The following is a 24319-nucleotide window of genomic DNA, read 5'->3' on the forward strand; positions in this document are numbered from 1 at the left end:
TCCCTGCCCCTAAATCTGTAAATTTCAGTGACTCCTGATAAATTACAAATATAAAATCTCCATTTGGTATTTAAAATCATCCTGGTCCCTTCCTACCTTTCCAAGATGTATTGTTACTGATGATAAGTAAATTAAGACTTTTGTTAAACCTGAAAATCAGTTCAATATAAAAAAGAAATAAAGAAAGAAAATTTTTGAATAGAAAATAAAATGTGTAGGATCCTATTAAGTAAACATTCATTAAACTGAGCTTACACACTTAAGCTTTTTTTTTTTTATGATACAGGATGAAAATAAAATATGTGTAGGAGTCTGCCAACCAAGTGAACATCGACTCAACTGAGCTTACACACTTAACCTTTTCTTTTTTTTCCTACAGGATGAATTTCACTCACGATTGCGTTTTAATCGGAGGGGACTGGTTGCCATGGCAAATGCTGGACCTCATGATAATGGCAGTCAGTTTTTCTTTACCTTGGGTCGTGCAGATGAACTTAACAATAAACATACCATTTTTGGAAAGGTTAGTGTTCAGTTCTCAATTTCTAAAATTCACTTTTGTTTCTTATAAAATTTTTGGTTTCTCAACATTTGTAAATTGGTTATTGTTTTCTTTTACTTATCTTTTTTCCCCCAGTGTTTACAAATGGTCAAATCCTATATGAATTCTAATGGCTGTTCAATTCATTTGGCTAAACAGAAATTTCACTGTAGTAAGTGAAGTTGACATATGATCAGAACTTTTGCTTCTAAAAGATTTGGGCTTCAAAATTTTTTTTAAACAATTGTAGTTATATATTATTTATGATATAATTTAATCTATTTTCCTACATGAATTTTTAATAATGAAATTATAGTCTCAACTAAAATCCCAATTTCTTCAGGATTCCTCTCCCAACCCTTTTTAATTCTAGTGTTTTCACCGTGTTAATTTTTTTTCCCCTTACTTGTCCTTATACATGAGTTCTTTGTACATATTTATTGTCTCCATTATTAGATTATATGCTCCTGGGAAACTGAATTATCTTTTGTCTCTTTTTGTACTGCTTGGCACATAATAGGTATTTAATAGAATTTGACTATTTATAATTAATTTTACTCATAGCATTATTAATGTTAAAGTGGAAGGAATTTATTTAAATTTTTTGAGATCTTCTTTTCGATATGTTTGGATTCTGCTCCAAATTTTTTTTTATTTGGCATTTGTTAATTTATATATTCTTTGACTGAGTTTTCAGCAAACTTTTTATTTGAATATAGTCTCTGAATTACCCTGCTCTTTTACTGCAAGAAACTAAAACAAAAAAGTAAATCTAGCATTTTAGATCCACAAATCTATAGCTCCCTCTGCTGGTTAATTTTCCATTTACCCATCCTTTTATTAAAGCTTGGATTTATCATCCTGGTAGAAGAAAACCATATAAACACAATTAGAATTTAAATTAGAAACCCAAGATAAATAAGAATTTTTTTTTAACTGAAGAGCATGGATATTTAAAGTTATTAGTCCTAATCAGTACTACTGGGAGAAAATAAGCAAATCTCTTGCTTTGACCATTATACTGAAGAAAGACATGGAATTATAGGTTTGGGATTTTTCTTCCTTCCTTTTTAAAATACCAATGACTTGTTAACCCTGTTGGAATATTTGGGATTTTAGGAATAAACATGAGGCCAGTGTTATATACTTGAATATCTTGTATTCACTTTTATAAACTGAGTGCTCTAAATCTGCTTTGTGGGACAGATTCTTCTCAGATATTTAAGCATAAGTTCTTTAGCAAGTTTTGAAAAATGCTCTGACAGCCAGGAAACATTTATTAAATTCCTATTATGTGTCAGGTACTATGTTAAACAGCAGGATATAAATTGAAACAAGGAGAGTTTCTGTTCTCAAGGTTTTTGTAGTCTAATGGGGGTTGGGAGGAACAATGCATAAAAGAAAGCCAAGGAAGTGAAGAAGAAGGTACCTAGTACGGGAGTATAGTGGAGAAGTTAAATTTACAATAAGTGCTGTTTGGGTAGGAAAGAAGGAAATGTCTGAGATGTCTTTGCTTCTCTGAGTTAGTTAGAAGAAGGTCATGTTGAAGATATTATTTCTATTGCTAATGAAAACTAAGATTGAGTAACTCTCAGTTCCCTTTAAGGTTTATTAAACTATTTCATTTTATGTTTCTTCTTTTAAGGAAGAAACATATATTTCAGTGTTTTAATATAAAATACATCCTTTTATTTAAATTTTTTGAAAAAAACGTATTCATTATTAGATATATTAAATTCTTAAACATTTTTATTTGATAGGTAACAGGAGACACGGTATACAATATGCTAAGATTGACAGAAGTGGACATTAATGAAGAAGAAAGGCCACTTAATCCACATAAAATAAGAAGTTCTGAGGTGGGTATTCAGGATATTCTTGGTGAGGCTTGGAGCTTGAATAAATTATTATCAATTCTTGGAAAACTTTGGTTGAAGTAATAGATATGTGTGTGTGTGTGTGTGTGTGTGTGTGTGTGTGTGTATGCATACACATACAAATAGTGAGTTTGACAACTGGTTTTTCCATGTTTTCCTAATAATTTTCTTTTGGGGGTCCAGCTTGCCTAGTGGAGACTTTTGTCACTTTCTTCTCTCACCATGGGGGTACCAGTATAGCATTCTGGCTGTTCACTTGTCATTCCGTGTTCTTGTCGCATGATCAGCCATTTTTCTCTTCCTGTTATAATTTTCCATAATATTTTTTTTTACTCCTTTCTACACTGGTTACATCCTTCTCACACTTACTGTGTGCCTTACCACGACCCTCTGTGTAATACTCATCTTAAGTTCTTCAAAAATAGTGGATTTACCACATCTTGTTTACATGTAGCAACATATACACTGCAGAACATAAAATGAGGATTGTGTATGAAATAATAAATCTCTGTCTTGTGCAATTTGCTTTAGAAAAAATATAATAAATTCTACACATTGGTTTAAAAACTGTCTTAATTTGTGCTTCCTTTTCAACTTGTTTCTGTTCTGTTCTGTTCATTTAAAGAAATGTTTCAATGGTTCTCCCTCTTTCTTTTTTTTGAATCACTATTGCTAACGGCTTTCCTACTGATACGCATTTATCCTATTAACTGAGAGAAAGAATGGGGAAAGAAAAAAGAAAAACTTTATAACAAATAAGTATAGACAAACAAAAGAAATCCACACAAATACGTTTATGTGACCTATGGAAAGTGTGAAATATGTGAGAAGTCTAGATCAACTTACTTTGTTCAATCCTACTCAGATTACTGCTGTCATTGCTCTAATCATTTGTGAGTCTACATAAAAGTGAAATAAGTGATTTAAAGAAATATAAGACATATTGCTGGATAATGAAAATAATTACACTAAGAAAAAACAAATTATTAAATAAAGTTGTTATATGGAAATATTTTAAATAATTAAATAATGTTTTAAATATTACTTTTCCTAGGTTTTATTTAATCCTTTTGATGACATCATACCAAGAGACAATAAGAAGCCAAAGAAGGACAAATCAGAAGATGAAGTAAAGAAATTAACAACTAAAGGCACAAAGTAATATAAGAATTTTGCTCAAATGTGAAAAGTAGCATTGATTCATCAACTTTCTTAATATGCTGTTATTGTTGGAAGACATTAAAATAATTTGAAAGCCTGAATTATGGAATTTTTTTTAATGCTTTCAAATTTGTAGTTAAAACCCAAACTTATAAGGTTGCCTAATAGATGTTCTTTAAATTTGCTTTAGTGAGTAGGTGATAAAAATGTATGGCTTATGACAAGTTGTAAAAGGATTCAGGCAGTTGATTGAAAACAATTTTTGTTTTTAATCAGTTTCAAAATTTCTTACATATTGCTGAAACATATTAATAAAAATCAAATTATAAAAATAATCCCTAATGCAAGGCCATTCCTTACCTCCTTTGGAATTTAATTTATTTCTTTGCTTCATTCTAATTAGTGTTATTTGTATGAAATGTCACCATCATTGACCGTTGGATTGATTTTTCAATTTTTCTAAGTATTTTTTTCTTACAATAAATAAGAGAAGCTTTCTAAGGTAGGAGATGAAAGACCAACCTTAAAGCCAGGAAGAACTGGATTCAGATCCAGATTGGGACAACTCACTTTATTTCTCATTGCCAAAGACAACTCTCTTAGATTATATGTTGCTTAATAGTTGCCAAGCTGCAGCTGGGAGAGGACTTTTCCTTACTGGGAGCTTCTCTATAACAGGGAAATTACAGATTCAGACTCAGTCATTCAGTCAATATGTAAATTAGAAAATCAATGCTTTTGTTGGATCTAAATCTTATGAAAGCATTCCCTCCTAATGCTGATGATCTGTCAAGCCTTTTCCATTTCCCTATTTTGAGTCTTTTTTCTCAAATACTTGAATAAAATAAGTTGAGTTAAAAGAATGATAATTTGACACTTTTACTTCAGTTTTGAATTACAAAGCATTAACATTAGAAAAGACCTTAGAGGTTATCTAATCCAGGGATTCATAACCATGTCTTGTGTTGTGGACCTCTTTGGAATTCTGATGAAATCTATGAATCTTGTCTCAGATTCTTGTTTTTAAAAGCACATAGTAAAATACATACTATTACAAAGAAAACCAATTAGAGTGAAATAAGGATGTAATTTTTTTCCCATCCAAGTTCATAGTACTCCTGAATTCTATCCAGAAATTTCTTCAGAGGCTGGAGACCACAGGTTTATGAAACTGAGTGAATTCAGCCCTTTCATTTCACAAATGAATGAATTGGGGGCTTGAGTAAAGTGAGTTGTTTCAAGTTAGAAAGCCAGTAAGAGACAAAGTTAATAATGAAATCTGTATCTTTTGATTATTCCAGTGTTTATTCCATTAAATCTAATTACCTCTAATTTTAAGTTGAGGAATTAAGAAGAGTATGACAATTTGCCCAATTTCCTCCAATATCACCATTTTTGCATGGCATAGTTGTTTGCATATAATTTTTGCATAGCAGATATTAATGAGTAAAACAAGATATGGCAGATTATTTTGGTAGATGATGCTTTGTTTTATCCTTTCAGGGTTTTTAGAGCACACATTTGCAAAATTTTAGTAATTTCAATTTTATAACTAATCATTGACAAATTCAGAGATTATTAACTCTCTTGGAGAGATAATTATGTCAAAATATCTGAATATGTAGATTTTAGGGTAAAATTTGGTTTTGTTTTTGCAAATTGAACTGTCTGAGAATATCTGTCCTCTGTGGCAAAAGTCTTTTTTTTTTTTAAAGTATTAGTAAAGCAAATTCAAATAATGGAACATTTCATCAAAATAAGGCATAACTTAGTTTTGTCAAATAGCATATACTCATTTGTTTTTGAAAATTTAGGCATGTTTTTTGGAAATGAAAATACTTTAAAATACTGTTTTATGAATCTTTTTCTTTCACTAGAAATTTTAGTTTACTTTCATTTGGAGAAGAAGCTGAAGAGGAAGAAGAAGAAGTAAACCGAGTTAGTCAGGTGAAATTGCAATTTGTTTTTTCTTTTGTTTCATAAGATTTCTTTTGGTACCTTTTGGAAAATAGTCTTACTTTTCTTTTTTTCTTTTCTATCTAATGGAATTTCTTAAAGTTAGACTTCTTGGATAGATAGTATTGCTTTGTTTTCATAAGATTTCTGCATTCTACTCTTGCATTATCCTAGTATTTTTGTAATAGAAGCTATAAAATACTAAAGTAACATTTTAAATATATTTCAAACTCTTTCAGAATTTTAACTTTGGCTAATTTAAAATGTCAATGATTTATTCCTTTGCTTGATTGTTTTTTTCTTTTATCAGATACAACACAGAACGTTTGTATCTTGTGTATTTGGATGTTCTCTCAGTGAACATGTGGCAGAGCCTTTCTTTATGAACTTTTGAACTTTTAGGAAGTTTCTAGAAAATGTCTACCTTGATTTTGTCTCTTAACCTAGTTTACTAATTTAAAATTCCATTCATATTTAAAATAATAATTGGTACTAATATTTAAATTTTTTATGAGTACCATTTATCATTTCTCCTTTTTACCATCAAAGATATCATCCATATTTGTCAGCGTGTTCCACTTACTTCTCTCTCAGCAGATAATCTTGCCCCTACTTTGCTGAGAAAATCCACATCATTTCTCTTCTCTTCTGCTCTTCTTAAAGCTGCATTCCTAATTGTCTTCTCCCTTGCTGTAGGCTTAGGAAAATGTGACTCTTCTTGCCAAGGCTTAACCTCTCCTTATCCTCTCAATCTAATTGATCCTATTGTCTCTCCTTTGAGAAGCAGGCCTCTTTATTAATGAATCCTTTCCTATCTTTCTCATTTTTCAGTCTCTATTTACTTTTTCTATTTATACTCAGATTTCCCAATCTTTTAAAGGAATTTCCCTTGAGTCTATTGTGTTGTTGTTTCTTTTCATTTATTTTCATTGTTTGGAAGATCTTAGGTTTTAACCTGGAAACAAACTTGGAGAATTACCTATTCCATTCGCATCATTTTACAGATGAGGAAATTGAGGACTAAGTGTGTGCCTTAGCCAGAGTCATATAAGGCAGTGAGTGGTGAAGCTTTGATTTGAACTCTAAATTCACTTCTCATTATCTGTTAAACTCAAAATCTTCACTAGTTGCTTCTGCTTCCTTACTCTCTATTTTAAAATTATCTTTTGAGATCTTGCTTCCAGTTCTGAAATTATTCTCTCAAAGATCATCAGCTAAATTCAGTGAGCTTTCCTTAATCTTTATTCTTATTGATTTTCCTGCAATTTCCTGCTATTAACCACCTTCTTCTATGTACTTTTGTCATCTTATAACACTGTTCTTTTCTGGTTCTCTTTCCTATCTGACCGCTTAATCACTTAATTCCTTAATTCTGAGTATCCCTGAGGATTTTTTTCTGGCCTCTTTCTTCTCTTTCTTAATGATCTCATCTGTTTCTGGATACTCCTGATCATCGATGATATTATGCTCATTACCATCCCCTGAGTATGGATGTTCTCTAGGGCTCTGTCCTTGTCTCTTGTTCTTTCTTCCTTGATTGTAAGGAAGTGAGTATTCCTAGAAACTCACTTCATGAAGTTCTTGAATAATGCTGAATTTCTTTATGCAAATCCTTGGCCACTTAAAAGAAACTGACCTTCAAATCAAAGCTTATGTCTCAGACTATGACATGAATTAGTCTATCAGTACATCGATCTTGGACAAGATAATACATTTATAAGCTGAATGCTTGTACTAGTTCCCATGAAATTTTAAAAGGCCATGTTTTTGATAGGCATTCTGTGGAAGAGAACTTCATTAATGTCTCACTGAATGAAAAAGTGTGGGTTTACTTTTCACCTTTGGATTTGATCCTTTGAAATATTAAGACATAATAATTTAAGGTGGACAGGAAGTTTTACTAATCTAATAATTAGTAAATGTGCTAATTGGTTGGTCTTTTAAAAAATCCATTTCTGTAAGCTTAAATCATAAATTTGAAATTTAGTAATTTCAAGTATGAGTTAATTTCATTCATTTAAAATATTTTTAATATAAAAAATTTAGAGGCAATTATTTTTCAGAATTGACCTCCCTAAAAACATTACCTTTTATTCTTTTTACTTTGCATGTATTTTGGAAATGGAACTTATTTCCTTTTTCCTATTGCTCTTGGTTATTTTTCCATGAAATAGGGGAAAAAAATAATAAACTTAGAATCTACCGAAAATTGTACACAGTGTGCTACAAAAGCAATTTGTCCCAACCAAGCTTAAAGAGGATAAGGGTGCTACTATGTATGACATGTTACTTTCAAACTTTAGAACATTATTCTCTTTTTAAAAAATTTGAAAAACCACTATAATTTATTGAAAGCTTGAATATAATTGTTCTTCCTCATTAAAGATATTAAAAACCAGTTTTTTCTAGCAAATGACTTGAATGAGCACTCATCATATTATCATATGTAACATTTCATTCCCATGAATACTATTGAAAAGGCACTGTTCAAGGGAAAAGCATTATTATTAATCATTTCATCACTTTATAGCAGCTACAACTAATAGAAATTTAATTGAAAGCAAGAGATAGCATATATATATATATGCATGTGTTTATGTGTACAGTATATGATTATTAATTGGAGAGAAGTTCTGCCTAGATTTGTAAAAAGTCTTAAAAAAAATTTTAAGGACATTAATTAAAAAAAATTTTTTTTAAAGAAATTCAGCAATATTCTTTTTCAAGTAGCTATGGTAAAACTCTCTAGACAAAACTAAGTATTAGTTTTAATGAATCACTTTTGTCTTTGTATTCCCAGTGGATTTGTAATAAATAATTACTTAATATTTAGAGTTGGTTAAAAAGTTTTTTTAATTAGTCTCATCTAAAATTCTTTACTGACATTAAGATTTCATTGGACATAAAGGGATATTTCAGATTAGCTTGAGATTAATTTCTTTCTTTCTTTTACTTAAGTTCATCTTTTTCATCAGTGATCCAATAGTAAACCTCTGCCCACAGACCCTGTCAGACTGATCACAAAGTAAAAATTAGTGAAGCTTGAAATAGACTTTACCATATTAAAAAATAAGAAATATAATATGGATAGTCAGTATTTTGTTTTAGAGACTACTTCATTTGATTCTGGCAAATCATGGTTTGCTTTCCTTTCCCTTTGGGTTTCCTGTTTTGGTTTTTTTTTTTTTTTTCCATTCTTTACTCATTTCTTCTCTATTATCTCACAACATTTTTGTAATTTGAGCTTAAGGGACTTTTGAGATCATTTCATCCCACCTCATCATTTTACAAGTGAGAAAACTGACATTCTAAGATACTGTAATTTGTCAAACCAACTTCATTTTCTTTATTTTGTAAAGTCTTTGTATTTAGAATTTCTAAAGAAATGTATTAAAGGAATGCAATAAACATGACCTTGACTTCATAAACTATTCAGCAGTGTTTTTTACAATGGCCTTATGAACAAAAGAGAAGTGCTTGAATAATAGGATAATTAAATTTGGTTTTACTGACAGGAGTTGATATGTTATACAGAGGAAGCTATTCTGGACTTCAGAAGGACTTCAGAAGAAGTTGGGCTTTATGATCACTAAGGTTTTGTCCAGGACTAAATGTATGATTCATTGATCTAAGTAATTACATAAGATCACCTATGTAATTGATATAGATGTATTAGCGTAAGGGGTACATGTGCTAATGACATTTTTTTAAGTATTAAGAAATAATACCTTATTTTCAAATAATTGTAAAATAAAGTTTATTGCAAAGTTTTATTTATTTATTTATTTTGTTTATTAACTCAATAAAACACCCAGAATTTATCCTCACAAAGAATTTAAATTCCATATGTAAAATTAATATCATTTATCTGGTATTTATTAAGTACCTAATATATACCAAGCATTGTATATTTAGACAACTATATTAACTGCTGCCTTTTTCTACTACTGACTTATGTCTTTATTCATTTATCTTTTTCTGTGTTCAAAGTCAGTCTAGTGGGTTGCTCTGGATTATTCTCAGTTAATTACCAAAATTGCCAAAACTTTCCTAATGAACATTGTCCCCATCCTAAAGTAAAACGAGGGAAATTTTTTTTTTCCTTCCATGAAATAATTTCCCTTCTCAATCTTTAACCAAAACCTACTCTTATACAAAATCATGCAAGCTCAGATAATTTAGAAATACCAATAAATATTTAAACAAAATATTGAAGGCTGTGTCACCTCCTTTTCTGTCTTCTGTTCCTTCCTTCCAGCCATTCTTAGTGGGATTTCTGAGGATGGAGAATGAGATTAAATTCTGGGTTAAAATTTCCCCAGCATTGTGCTCTGGGAAAACAGAGTGAAAATAGGAACCATTGACTGAATTTCATCATTCTTGTTTCTGCTGATTAGAGGGCAGAATCATTTTTCTGGCACAGTTTTGCGAATGCTTCCAGATTGTGAGGCAAGGGAAACTCTGGAATTAGCATACATCTTCCTAATTCTGGGTTGATATTTTGGGGGTTCAGGTGCCTTCAGAAATCCCAAGAAACAGGAAAGTATTTCCCTAATGGGTACTGCTTCAGTACCTTTTTTTTTTTTTTTTTTTTGGTTGAGGCATCTAGGGTTAAGTGACTTGCCTAGAATCACATAGCCAGTAAGTGTTAAGTATCTGAGACCAGATTTGAACTCACGTAATCCTGACTTCAGGGCTGATGCTAGCCAGAGCATCTTTAAAAAGAATTGATAATGTGGAGGCAGAAGATTGCTACAAAGGAGTGAGAATCCAAGTTTAAACTATTTGTTTATCCAAAGAAGTTGTCAGAAAGGACAGTATTCATTTGCATTTATAGGCTCTGTTATATTTATGTAAGAATAAGTTTTATTATTTTAAAGAGGTGGGGGGAGATCAGGAAAATTAACTTTAAAGAAGAATACTGAAGAGGCCAATTTGCCTACATCATAGAATGTAGGAAGGGGAACAGTCTGTAATGAGACTGAAAAAGATTAGAGCTAGATTGTAAATAGCTTTCAAAGCCAGAAGAGTTATCCCAGAGATGTTCAAGGTCATCTACCTAAGTAAGTGGCAGAACTAGTATGAAATCAGGTCTCTACCTATTTCTCTGCGGTATTTAATTACCATTCTAAAGGCCTATCATCTGGTTTTGGGGTTTGACGGAAGGGATAAAATTTAGTAAGAGGGGTAGGAGGGTTTAGTGGTAAAAAAACTTATAAATTATTACAAATTATTATTCGCTTATGCCTACGCCCATGCTTACACGCTTGTACGCTTTACCATGCTATGGTATACTTTTGGTGGTGAACTCTACCTCTCCATTCATAATAAAATATTTTTTTTAATGTTATTTTCTAGAGCATGAAGGGAAAAAGCAAAAGTAGTCATGATTTGCTGAAAGATGATCCACATCTCAGTTCAGTTCCAGTTGTTGAAAGGTTGGTTATCACATTAGTACATTCTCAAGTTCATGGATGTTTTGGTGTTAGATATTTTGGGGATGGGTGTGGATGGGATATTGTTGTTCAAAGTATTTTAATTCCTTTTTCTCTTAAGTGCATGAAATTTTAAATGTAGTTTTTTCCACTTCTTAGCAAATATGACAGTTCATCAAACTTGTGTTTCATTTTCAGAATGGAGAGAAACTTCTAAACTCTCTCCCTGTGTTATTATTTCTATTGAATCAAAAAAAAAAGTTTTAATTTTAAAGCTTTGTAGGTTGAAAACTTTTTTATTATTTGGAATTTTCATCAAAAAAAATTAATATTTAGTTGAAATCTGTTTTGCCATAGTGGTAATATATTTGGACAAAATTTTTCATAGAAATAGTTTCATTTATATTAGTGTTTTCACTGAACAAGCAGTCATATTTTGGTCTAAAATGAATATTATATATATTTTTTGCTCTCTGGGGTCTAATGATTATAATAGTCTGTGTTATTTCTTTTTGGGGATGAAAGATAGCTTTTGATAAGGTTCTTTGATTAGTTGCTACTTGATTAGTTGAATGATTATTCAGTCTTATTTTCTATGAATAGAATTACTTTGTCAAATTCTTTTCACATCTTATTTTGGTGATTCTGTTAAATACAGTCTGCCCTACTAGATACTATGCATTTATTCAGCTCATTCATTGGGTTGTGTCCAAGAAGTTCTGAAACTGAGTCACGGGAGTTGCTCAACATATCTATCTACACACTGTCTTTGAATTTTCCATTGTAGTTTGTGACACGTTCGAGTGCTACAATTTAGAGAGGGAATAAAATGCTATTTCTTAAGGTTAGCACATTTTAAGATGTCCCATTTGGAGCAAAACTTTTAAGAATGCATGATTACAAATAATAATCTTTAGCTGGAACTGATAGAATAGGAACTTCTTCTCAAGTTTTTGAACATGCTAACATTAGAATTGTCTGGTCTTGGAACCTTAATCTGTTTCAGTGACATAACAAATCTTGTTCGACAGTATATTTCTTTTTTTTTTTTTCTCGTGAATCACTAAGTTTCATTTGTGTGAATAAAGAGTGACTACTATTGAGCAGTAATGATGCAGCTTTTTAAATTGTCTATCATCTTCGGCATGTATATTCAAAAAGAAGACCTGAGTAAAATGAATAAACTTGATCTGATGTGTCTAGAAAATAGGTTGTGTTTTTTTTACTTGTTTAGTATTTCTGTCAGTTTTAGGGAGATTCTGAAATTTATGTGAATGTTCTGTTTACTTTTAGTGAAAAGGGTGCAGATTCAATGACAGGAGATTCAGATGATGTGAGTAATAACTTTCATTTAAGTAGTTTTACACTATTTCTAGATGACTTAAATTTCAAATGTAATTAATTTAGTAATATTAAATTGTTAAGTGTTCACGCAAAAATTTGTATGAGAAATAATAGCTTCATTGTTTTTTCTTTAATCCATTCTTCTACTTGGATTCATATTGTTTTGCATTATTGGTTTGTCACCCAGGAGTTGATTAAAATTTAAGTTTTAAAAACAGGTTGACTATGTGAGTAAAGAAATGTTAAATGACATTTTATCTTTTAATATGTGAATAGACAATTTCGGTGAAATGCATCTATTTTATAATTACAGAATTCTTTTATGCTACAGGAGGTAAAATTCTTGCAAGGATGAATACCTATTTTTTTGGTTTCATTTTTTATTTTGTATAATTCATTCACAGTGCCCAGCACGTTATTACAATCACAATAGGCCAGTGAATATTAAATAAATGAACATATATTCTGTGGCTATCAATGAAATAACATAAGCTTATATTCATTAAAAATAGTTAACAGAAGAAATCTTATATAATGTATATAGGTAATGACCAAAAATATCTTTTTTCTCAATGAACATTGGGATAATTGTTAATCAGGCAGATATTAAATTTTATTCTCTAGAATGAAAATGGATGTGAAGAAGATGAAGATGATAGTGATGAAAAGAATCTAATGAAAGAACGAATTGCCAAGAAATTGAAAAAGGATAGAAGTGAAAATGTCAAATCTACTAAAGGAGTAGATAAAGAAATAGAGAAAAAATCAGCTAGCCGCAGGTGAGTCAAACATATGATATCACTATATTTTTATAAAATTTTCTCTTTCTCTAATAACATTTTAAAATAAAGCTGAATACAGTGCAAGTATAATGAAAACATTTTAATGATTGGTCATTCTTTGAATTGCCTGTTTACATGTATGTATAATCTCAATGAGAATTTTTATGTGTTCGTATTATTTTAGTGCTTGTGAGTTAGGTCAGTCAGTCAATAACTATTTGTTAAATCCTCATCCCACATAATGGAAAATTAAGACCAAAGACCAAGACCCCCCCAAAAAAAAATCCACAAAAATCCCTTGTTAGAATTAAGAATAATTAAACAAAATGAAGCTACACAAAGCCTTATCCAAAAATAAATGTCTCTTTACACACCTTGAGTACACTGAATTTCTGTTAAAAAGTGAGTAGCTTTTATCCTGTATTTTCTGGAAATATAATTGGTACTATTGCATTGAAGAGTGTCTTTAAAATCTTTTAGAGTTTTAGAGTTTCCCTCTGTGGTTTATCTCCAGTTTATATTGTCTATGTTTGTTCATAGTTTTTTGCATATTGTTTCCCTCATTAGACTAAAGCTTTTTGATAGCAGAGAGTATCTTTTACTTTTTTTTATATCCTTTCTATCTTGCACAATGACTGTCACATAATACTTGCTTAATAAATGAGTTAACTAATTACATCACCATACAGCACCTTCCAAATTCTCAAATGAGTTTAGCTTTCTAAATTTCTCTAGAGTCTAGACACTATAGAGTTCCTACTAAGCTTTGATCTTTTCATTAGAAAAGTTTGAAAGTTCTCTTTTTCATTTTCCCTCTTATGGGATTATATCAAGTTCTACAAAGTAAGTTATTGTTGTTATAAGCATATATAGTTTTGCCTTTTGAAATATTGTATTCCCAGATTTCTTCTGATTTTCCTCAGATTCCTCTGTCAGATGTTTTGTGAATTTGAAAGTGGTACTTGAACTGCTTCTTTCTGGATATTTGTAGCAGTAGTTTTTCCTTGATATTAGAGCTCTGGATTTTGGCTAGAACCTTCTTGGGAAGTTTTCATTTTAGGGCTTCATTCAAGAGAAGAGAAGAGAAGATAAATTATTTCTACTTTGATTTTTTTCTCAGATTCTAGTATATCTGGGCAGTTTTCATGATGAATTATTATTCATACTTTTTTTGGAGGGAGAGAGGGAATCATGATTGTCAGATAGTTTAGTGATTTTTAAATTATCTCCTCTGGACTAGTTTCCAGGTCAGTTGCTTTTGGTATAAAGGATCTTATTTTTTCTTCTATTTTTTTCAGCCTTTTGATTTTGTTCTAATATTTCTTGCTATGTTATAGAATCATTAATTTTTGTTTGTCTATTTTAGTTTTCATGGAATCCATTTCTTGGGTAAGGCTTACACAGTTTCTTTTCAAAGCTACTTTTCTTCTTTCCAGTTCTTTCTTTAATAGATTTTATTTAATTTTTATCTCTTGCTTCCTTGATAGCAAAACAAATACTGTGCTAGCAAAGGATAACTCCATAAGATAGTATTTTTTTCTTTTCTTTTTTTTTTTTTTTGAAGCTATTAACAGAATTACTTATTCTTTTTTGAGGGAATCTCTAATTCTGTTGTAATATACTGGTTGGTATTTTCTTTGATTTAATGGTCTTTTCAGTTTTATCTTGAACTGGGGCTTGTATCAGGGTCAGAATCCACCTCCATCTGTGTCAGGGGCTGAGACCTAGTCACTGGGAACCTTACCAGAGACTGCCTCTTCCAGCTTCCCCGAGCCGGACGGGGCTTCGGACGTCTCCGGCCCTCCTCGTGGAGACGGGAGGAGGGAAATACCAGACAGAGGAGCCGAGGTGGATAGACGCAACGATGTTTATTGATGTCACAAGTCAGCAGTGTCTCCCGCAAGCCATCCCGAGTCCATTCCTTTTATAGTCCTTTTCCCTCCACCTGTAATTCATCTATGGGGCAGGGACTCCTCCCCAATTCCTCCCCAAAGGAGGAGCCCATCCTTTCTGTGCCTCCCCTGCCACGGGCCAGGTTCCACCACTTCAGCGTGGTAATCAAGGAATCCTGGGTTAAGGTGGGTCCTGGCACAAAGGAGTCCTCAACTCACTTCAGGAGGTTCAGGTCCAGGGCCCCCGACAATTCCCCCTTTTTGTTTAATAATAGGTCAATAATCCAATTCAAGGGCTGGTGGAAGGCCTGTCTTAGGCTTTGTGGCCTGTATCCATATCCAGTACCTAAATAACCAGGCCCTCAGGGCCAGGAAAAGGCAGGGCCCCTGTCTTAGGCTATGTGGGCTGCATCTGTCCCAGCACCTCAGCAAAACCTGCCGGGGTGTGCATCTGGAGAACGGACCCACAATAATCCCGTCATTGAGTGTCCCTGCAGCCATAAGGTATGATGTTCCTGGATCATGGGACCACAATATTCCCGTCATTGGCTCTTCCACAGCAATAACCTGAAATTTATAAATGATTATGTTTCCCAGAAATGTCTCCACACCCTTAAATACTATGGAGACTAGAGTTTGTGGAATATCCTTCACCACTAGGGAAGGAGCTACTAAAATAGAAGTGGAGGTGATTCTGTTTCTCTTTTCCTTCCCTCTGTCTCAGCTTCAGAGATTGATGATGGCATTTGCTGGATTTCTCTGACATTTCGTAACGGGATCCATTTCTTTTCTCCTTCTCCATTCTCACCTGTAGAGACATAAAGATATCCCCTGCCCCTCACAAGGACCTTGTGAGGGCCATTCCAATTTCCTTTCTCGTCTTTCCACCACACAGCACTGCCCTCCAGGCAGGTCTGTGGGTGTAATCCATTGTCTTGTTTTATATAATTGTCATTCTTAATTGGGGAAATAGTATAAAATTTCATGGCTGGTGTTGTACCATCCTCTCTGACTTGTAGATAGTTCAGAGTAAATACTGCTTTGGCTACTTGTGCTCTAGTCAGTCGTCCAGCCATTCCCCCTTTTTGTTTAATGAACATGTGTTTTAAAGATTGATTAGCACGCTCCACTACTGCTTGTCCTGTAGGGTTATAAGGAATACCTGTAAACAGTTCCTTAATAGAGGATCTTGACATATCCAACTCAGCATCAGCTATGTGTTGAAGAGCATTAGCACAATATAGATTGTCAAGTGATTAAATTAAAGGGTTCATGAGGCAATAGCCTCAATGCAAAACAAATGGCTGCTAGCTCATTCTTTTGAGCAGAGGAAAAAGGAGTCTGTATTACTTCTAGTATTTTCCTTTCAGGGATATACACAGCAGCTCTATTGGCTTTAGTGGCATCTGTAAACACATTTACACCATCTACTGGGTATTGTGAAAGTGGACTTCTAGATAAGGTTATGGGCATCTCTCTCCATCCCCGAATGACGGGGGGAAGAGGTGAAGAAGTGAATGTATGGGTGATATATATCACAGCCCAAGTTTCATATTCTTGAGCTAACTCTCTAAGGACCTCTAGAGGAGTTGATGAATAAATGATTGGACGTTTCCCAAAAAGTTGTACACACCTTTAACTAGCTTTCATTATTATTGCTGCTTGTGATTCTTGGCGGTCTCTTAAACATTTCTTTACTTTGTTTCCATTTACCCACTCTAAAGCTCCACATGATTGAAAAAGGACAGCAATCATTCCTTCACTATCAAGTATAGTTAACCCTATAGGTTCTTTTATATCCACACATGTAAGGGTTTGTGAAGATCTCTGTGCTATGATGTCCAGGACCTTTAAAGCATCCTTAGACCATTCTCGGGGTGAATTTAAATGTGGGTCCCCTTTAAGAATTGCATAGAGGGGTTTCATCTCCTGCTCTGTTATAGGAATTGAGGTTCTTATCCACTGGATTGAACCTATCAATCTTTGGAAGTCATTAAGTGTCTCTATCTTCCCTAAGGTCATTCTGGGAATTTGCTTAGATACTTGATTCCCATCAATTCTATAGCCTAAATACTGAAAATTCAATCCTCTCTGAATCTTTTCTGGTGCCACCTGAAGGTGATTATTATTTAATGCTATAATAGTCTGTTCTAATATTTCATCTATAATCTTTTGTTGAGGATGTGAAATCAATACATCATCTATGTAATGGATTATTTTTGCTGTAAAATATTTCTCCCTAATAGGGGCAAGAATAGCAGAATTGATAACTCTCTGTGGGGGATTCCAGATTAATAGAAGGAACAGAAAATGCAAATTTTTCACAGTCATCTAAATGCAAAGGAATTGAGAAAAAACAGTCCGCTATATCTATTATAACAATTTTCCATCCCCTTGGGATGGCAACAGGTGAGGGTAGGCCAGGTTGAAGTGCACCAAATGGCACTATTACCTCATTCACCTTCCTTAAATCTATTAACATTCTCCATTTCCCTGACTTCTTTTTGATGACAAACACTGGAGAATTATAGGGACTTGTTGATGGTTCAATATGTTTCTCCTTTAATAAATTTTGAACTATCTCGTGGAGGGCTTGTAACTTCTGTTTTGTTAGGGGCCACTGGTCCACCCATATAGGTTGATTATGTTTCCACCTCAAGGGGATAGCCCTCGCTTCCCAGGTGGCCCCAATCAGTTTAAATGATGACCTTCAGTACTTAGGTGTGCCCCCATACTATTCAGGATATCTCGTCCCCATAGATTTACAGGAAGCCCAGTCACACAGAGTGGTTTGAAAACACCCTGTTTATTCTCATACTCCCATCTTAAATATCTTGGAGTTGTATATGCAGCCTGGAGACCACCCACTCCAGCTATTGGCTGAGGCTTCCGTCTCTTTTCCCATTCTAAAGGCCAATCTTCCTCTCTTATTACTGAAACATCTGCTCCAGTATCTAACATACCTTCTAAATGATGTCCTTCTACCTCTAATATAATCATGGGACAGTCTGCTGTGATTTGTTGTGTCCAATTTATTAAAGTTCTAGGAGTTGTCTTTACATAATTCTTATCTATCCATGAAAGTGGAATGGCCTTTGCTATTTCCCTTTCATATGTTATCTCAATTGGCCATGCATGAGGATTCGTAATCCAGATATCTTTTTCCCCAGGATTTAGTAATTGACTATGTACAATAATAGAAGGAAAATACTCAGACCCAATAACTAAATGAGGGTAGTTTTGTTCAATTACTTTTACAGTGACCGTGCTCCATGGGGAGAGTTCGATCAGGGGTTCATTTAATACAATTATCTCTCCTCTTGCTTGGTTCGAAAAAGTCCTGCTTGGGGGTGGAATTTGCCGGGACGGCTCATCCCCCCTTGGCCTCCCGGTCTCCCGTTTCCCGCCTTCTGTCGCTGTTCTGACCTGCAATTTTTGGTAATATGCCCTGGTTTTCCACAGGAATGGCATTGTATCTCCTTTTTTGGCTGTCTGCAAGCTGACTTATAATGACCTGACTTCCCGCAATTAAAGCATTTTCCTTTCACAAGGTTGGTCATTGTCTCAGTGAGCATAGCCATAGGATCCTTCTCTGGAATATCTAATAATTTATCAATCAATTCCTCAAGGGTAGGGCTGGGTGGAAGAGCAGCTAAAACTGTTTTGTATTCAGGGCGGAGGCCCTCTTTAATCAATTGTAAAGTTAATTGAGGACTGGCCCCAGTTCTTCCAAATGTACTTTCTACTGTCTCCTGTACTCTAGATATAAATTGTAGAGGTTTCTCACTAGGTTTCTGTTTAAGTCCTGATATTTTATTTGTCCCGTTTTGAACACCCATTTTTTCAAGGGCTCTAGTGTGAACTATCTGCACAGCTCTCAGCACTTGATCATTAAATTGGAGCTGGGCTTCAGGAGTAATCCAATTCCCCTGTCCTGTAATCATATTTATGGCCTCTTCAGCATTAGTTATATTCATTTCCTCCACATATGCTCTCGCACACCTTTGTGCATAGGCCTTGAAGGCAACAAATTCTGCTGGGCCTAACTAAGACTGTCTGCATGATTTCTGCATAATCATAGGGAAGCCATGGTGCAACTGTAACAGAGGCAGAAATACACTTCTTTACATAAGTAGAACCTGCCCCATATTTTTCTACAGCTTCCTTCATGTCTTTCAAAAATTTATATGGCAATGGCCGATGAACGGGTACATGAGTCCCATCATTTAAAACTTGTGTAAACACTGGGAATGCTCCAGGTTTTAAATCCCATTCATCTAAATCCACATTCTCCCCTTCCTTTAGGGCTGCTCTCAAACTTGTGGTTAATACACTTTGGTATGTACTTCTTTTTGCTTGAGGGGATCGTGTATTGACAAGGTTTTGTCTTTCTCCTTTCTCACTTTCTAATTCTCTAGTTTGCATACTTATGGCTTTTTGTTTACATCTTTTTGTTTACCTGCCTTTCTTAAGCTATCCCGCAGGTATATTAGCGAGGGATCACAGGTGAAATCATTCTCATCCTCACTATCCATACCACAAAGGGAATTACCCGCCTGGGTCTCCAGAGAGCCTGCAAGCAGTGGGTGTGTAGGATGCAAAACCGCACCCACTACCGTATATATCACAAAATCTCGTTTAGAAAAATAAGATGGGTCTTTTTTATGGTAGGAGGCCATCTGCTGGCCAACATTCCCCACCGGTCGGGGTCTAAACCGGTGTGCTCTATCCAGGCGCTGACTTGAAATATTTTTCTGACCCATTCCTTACAAGCTTCTATATTGATCTCTACCCCATTACTCTTACACAATTCATACAATTGCCAGGCAAGTACGCCTGCTCCCTGCGGCTCAATTCCGGCTTTCTCTTGATTCTGTCCCATACTTCTGCCTTCTAGTTGAACTATTCTCTGTGTTCATTCAACTAGGCTGTCTGGTACTTCTCAATTGCTGACCAGCAGCAATATGAGGTGAAAGAGTGCAGCACTTACCACTTCCTGGTTCCGCGGTGAGTAGACTCTTGGTCCGACTTCGTCTTTCAAGTTCTAGTTCAAGCCCCACGTTGGGCGCCATTTGTCAGGGGCCGAGACCTAGTCACTGGGAACCTTACCAGAGACTGCCTCTTCCAGCTTCCCCGAGCCGGACGGGGCTTCGGACGTCTCCGGCCCTCCTCGTGGAGATGGGAGGAGGGAAATACCAGACAGAGGAGCCGAGGTGGATAGACGCAACGTTGTTTATTGATGTCACAAGTCAGCAGTGTCTCCTACAAGCCATCCCGAGTCCATTCCTTTTATAGTCCTTTTCCCTCCACCTGTAATTCATCTATGGGGCAGGGACTCCTCCCCAATCCCTCCCCAAAGGAGGAGCCCATCCTTTCTGTGCCTCCCCTGCCACGGGCCAGGTTCCACCACTTCAGCATAGTAATCAAGGAATCCTGGGTTAAGGTGGGTCCTGGCACAAAGGAGTCCTCAACTCACTTCAGGAGGTTCAGGTCCAGGGCCCCCGATACATCTGCTCTTTTGTGTAGAGTGGTAGATCCTGTTTAATATCCTGCTGGGTCTCTTGGGATCCTGTACTCATCTCTAACACCTGAGATTGAAGCATCTCCCTGCCCCACCCACAAGATCTTTGAAGTTCTGAGCACTGAACCTAAGTACCTTGTTCTGAATGCTATTCTCCTATTAGGTCTTTCCCATACCCTGGGACTTCCAAGATCTTCATCTTATAGCTTCCTTGCAATGAGCCTTCTAGTTTTTCTGCTTCTAGGCACATAACTTTGCAAGCTGTAAATGTTTTAAGCACATCTTTCCCTGTGCTGAAGGCTACTTGCTTATTTGCTATCACTTGTATTGGTTTTGCTGGTGGTCCCCTTTGTGAAGGTAATAGGCTTCAGGCTTACTTTGGTAAGTTCTAGAAGAATAAATAACTTACATTAGATCCTCACTGAATTTCTGGCTGGTTTGAATCTCAAGTTTTTGCTGAAATAAATATGTGAGAGGACTTCTAGGGGTAGAGCCACGATGGCTGACTAAAGTGAGGAAGCTGTTTGAGCTTTCCCAGTTTCCCTCGAAAACCACATGAAACCAAGCCTCTGAACAGACTCTGATGGAATGAAACCCCTCTCCAGCTCTAGATAGACTGGAAAAACTTCAAGAAAAGCCAATCTCATTGGGCTTAAAAGGGTGTTCAGCCCAGCTCAGATAGACTCTAGGAAATCCAGGGAAAGGGCTTACTCACAGCAAATCAGCTGGACAGCTTTTAGTCCCAGCTCAGAAAACAAACTCTGGGAAATTAGGCTGTTTCCTGGAAAGAGCAGGCAAAGCTACCGCCTTCAAACACAAGAGACCCCTGTGCTCAAAGCCAAGGCTCAGAGCTTCACAGAAAGCTTGGTACAGTACCACCTTTGCCCTAGGAGCAGAGCTCAACCATAAAAACCTAAGGAAAAAAAAAAAGGAAAGAAAATGAGCAAGAAACAGAAAAGACCCTTGACCACAGAAAGTTACTATGATGACAGGGCAAACCAAAACACAAACTCAGATGGGGACAGAATGTCCATAGAAAAAATCTCAAAGAGTGATATGAATTAGTCTCAAGCCCAAAGAAGCTTTTTGGAAATGCTCATTAAAGACTTTAAAAGGCAAATAAGAGTTAGGAAAAATGAGAAAAGAAATGAGAAGTATGCATGAGAGAATCAACAGCTCAGAAAAGGAAGGAAAAAAATTGTCTGAAGAAAACAACTCCTTAAAAAGTAGAATTAACCAAATGGAAAAAGAAATACAAAAATTACAGCCAATCTGGAAAATGGATCCATAAGAGACAATTTAAAAATTATTGGCCTACCTGAAGTCCATATCCAAAAAAAAAAAAAAAAAAAAAAAAAAAAAAAAAAAAAGCCTAGACAGCATTCTTCAAGAGATCATTAAGGAAAACTGCATCAATATTCTAGAAACAGAGGGAGAAATACTCATTGAAAAAATCCATCGTTCAACTCTGGAAAGAGATCCCACAAGGAAAAGCTTAAGGAACATTGTTGCAAAACTTCAAAACTAATCTCAAGGAAAAAATGCTGCCAACTGGCATACAAAAACAATTCAAATATCAAGGAGCAATAATCAGGATTACCCAGTATCTAGCAGTTTTTACAATAAAAGATCAGAGGGCCTGGAATACCATATTCTGGAATGCAAAGGACTAGGGGTTATAATCAAGAATTAACTATCCAACAAGACTCAGCATCATCTTTCAGAGTAGCAGATGGAGTTTTAACTTCATTAAAAGATTTTAAGAAATTTTCAATCATTTCTATTAAAATACCAAAACTAAACAGAAAATTTAATCTACAAAACAAGACTCAAGAGAACCATAAAAAATAAATAGAGGAAATATATACATTATATATACAAATTATATACATTAAACTATTTATATCCCTAGATAGGAAAACTGTTTCTGTAATTCTTGAGAACTGTACCGTCACTGATTCAGACAGGTGGGCATCACATGGATTGAAGGTGTGGTTGTAAATGGACTCTGATGTGATAACATCAAAGAAAAAGATTAAGGAGTAGGAAAAAGTCTGTACTGGATAAAGAGGAAAAGGGGGGTATAATGGGACAATTAATTCACATGAAGAGGTACAAAAGACCTATTACAATCGAAAGAAAGAAAGGAGGGGGATGAGCATTGTCTGAAGCTTCATCTCATTAGTTTTGACTCTAAGAGGGAATGACTTTATCATTCATTTGGGTATAGAAATTTATCTAACCCTCTAAAGAAGTAGGAGGAGAAAGAAGAAAGAAAAGAAGGCAGAAATACTAGGAAAAAGGGTAAGAAAAGGGAATAAGAAGATAAAATAGAATATAAGGTAGTGAATGGAATAGGTTAGAAAAATATTAAGAGAAGAGGAAGATGTAATAGGAGATAAGGTAGTAGGTGGACTGGGTTAAAAAAAATCATTATTAAGGACAGGGTGGAGAGAACAAAGTTTATACAGAAGAGAAAACAAGATGGAGGGAAATACAAGCTAGTATCATAATTGAATATGAATGAGATGAACTCTCACATAAAACAGAAATGAATAGTAGAGTGGATTAAAAAACAATCCTGCAATAGGTTATTTATAAGAAACACATTTGACACAGAAACACATATAAAGGAAAAAGATTGGAGAAATGCAAATTAAAACAATATTAAGATATCATTTTATACATATTACATTAGTTAAAATAAATAGAATGGAAAGCAACAAACATTGAAGGGGATATAGAAAATAGGGACACTAATTCATTTTTGGTGGAATTGTGAATTGCATTTTGGTAAACAATTTGGAATTGTGTCCCCAAAATTACAAAACTGCCTATATTCTTTGATCCAGGAATACCATAAAAGTATAATAAACAAAAGATGATTGCACATGAAATTGAAAATCTAATAGTAGGTCTAATAGATTTGTAATTTCATGTGCATTCGTTTTTATTATAATATGGTATGGAAATGTTTAATTATATAAATTAAAAACAAAATTAATAAAAATACCCCCCTCCAAAAAAAATGAAATAGGTATAGGGGAGAGAACTGGGAGTCTGCTTATTGAGACAACCTTTTTGGCTGGAACCATGCCTTTGGCTGTCAATGCCTTTGTAAGGCTGTTCTTTCCCTTGAAATTGATTCAGTAGTTAAATATGTCACTCACAGTTATTATCAACTCAATACATTCTTCATGAATTCACCAGGAGTGACTTGCTAATATTCTTCCTTTGTTGGTATTTGATGATTTTTTTATTAGTATTTTCCAGAACAAATATCTTCTGATTTAGTGAATATATAACATGTCTTTATCTAACAAAGAATACTACATCAAAAACAACACTATAAATTTAGTAGAATGATTGAAAGATGTGATAATATCAAAGAAAAAGATATTAAGGAGTGGAAAAAGGTTTTTTTTTTTTAATTTTAATTAAAATATTAAAAGAAATTTATCTACTCACTCTATGAACCTACATAGTATAAGTTCCAAAAATGTCTAATTATAATCTGATAATGCATTGAGCTTTTTAGGAAACTGAATTCATAAAATTAATAGTTCACATTTCAGCCTACAATACAGACAGGTTCTTCTGAAGGCAAAACTACCGCAGATAACAATGATTTCAGTCCAACCTCATTGCTGGTGCCAAAAAGTTTTTCAGAATATTGAAATTCTCCTATTTTTACATTTTTATTATATTCTAAACATTCCTGTTTCCTATGATCAGTGTTGTTTCTGAGGTATATTCTCCTAGTCTCTTATCTTTTTATCTATGACTGTGGTCCCTTTTGAGGAAATAACT

The 24319-nt window shown here is 34.3% G+C and overlaps 1 protein-coding gene across 1 annotated transcript in view; it reads left to right on the forward strand.

Moving 5' to 3' along the window:
* CWC27 (CWC27 spliceosome associated cyclophilin) overlaps positions 1 to 24319 on the forward strand; it is a 283584-nt gene that overhangs the window by 29552 nt on the left and 229713 nt on the right. Inside the window, exons 4-10 of the mRNA XM_051991219.1 lie at positions 380 to 523; positions 2302 to 2400; positions 3473 to 3576; positions 5457 to 5526; positions 10894 to 10973; positions 12264 to 12303; positions 12939 to 13093. Coding sequence (XP_051847179.1) covers positions 380 to 523; positions 2302 to 2400; positions 3473 to 3576; positions 5457 to 5526; positions 10894 to 10973; positions 12264 to 12303; positions 12939 to 13093 — 692 coding nt within the window. The remainder of the gene's footprint in view (positions 1 to 379; positions 524 to 2301; positions 2401 to 3472; positions 3577 to 5456; positions 5527 to 10893; positions 10974 to 12263; positions 12304 to 12938; positions 13094 to 24319) is intronic.

This window comes from Antechinus flavipes, chromosome 1 (assembly GCF_016432865.1).
Source record: "Antechinus flavipes isolate AdamAnt ecotype Samford, QLD, Australia chromosome 1, AdamAnt_v2, whole genome shotgun sequence".
NCBI lineage: Eukaryota > Metazoa > Chordata > Mammalia > Dasyuromorphia > Dasyuridae > Antechinus > Antechinus flavipes.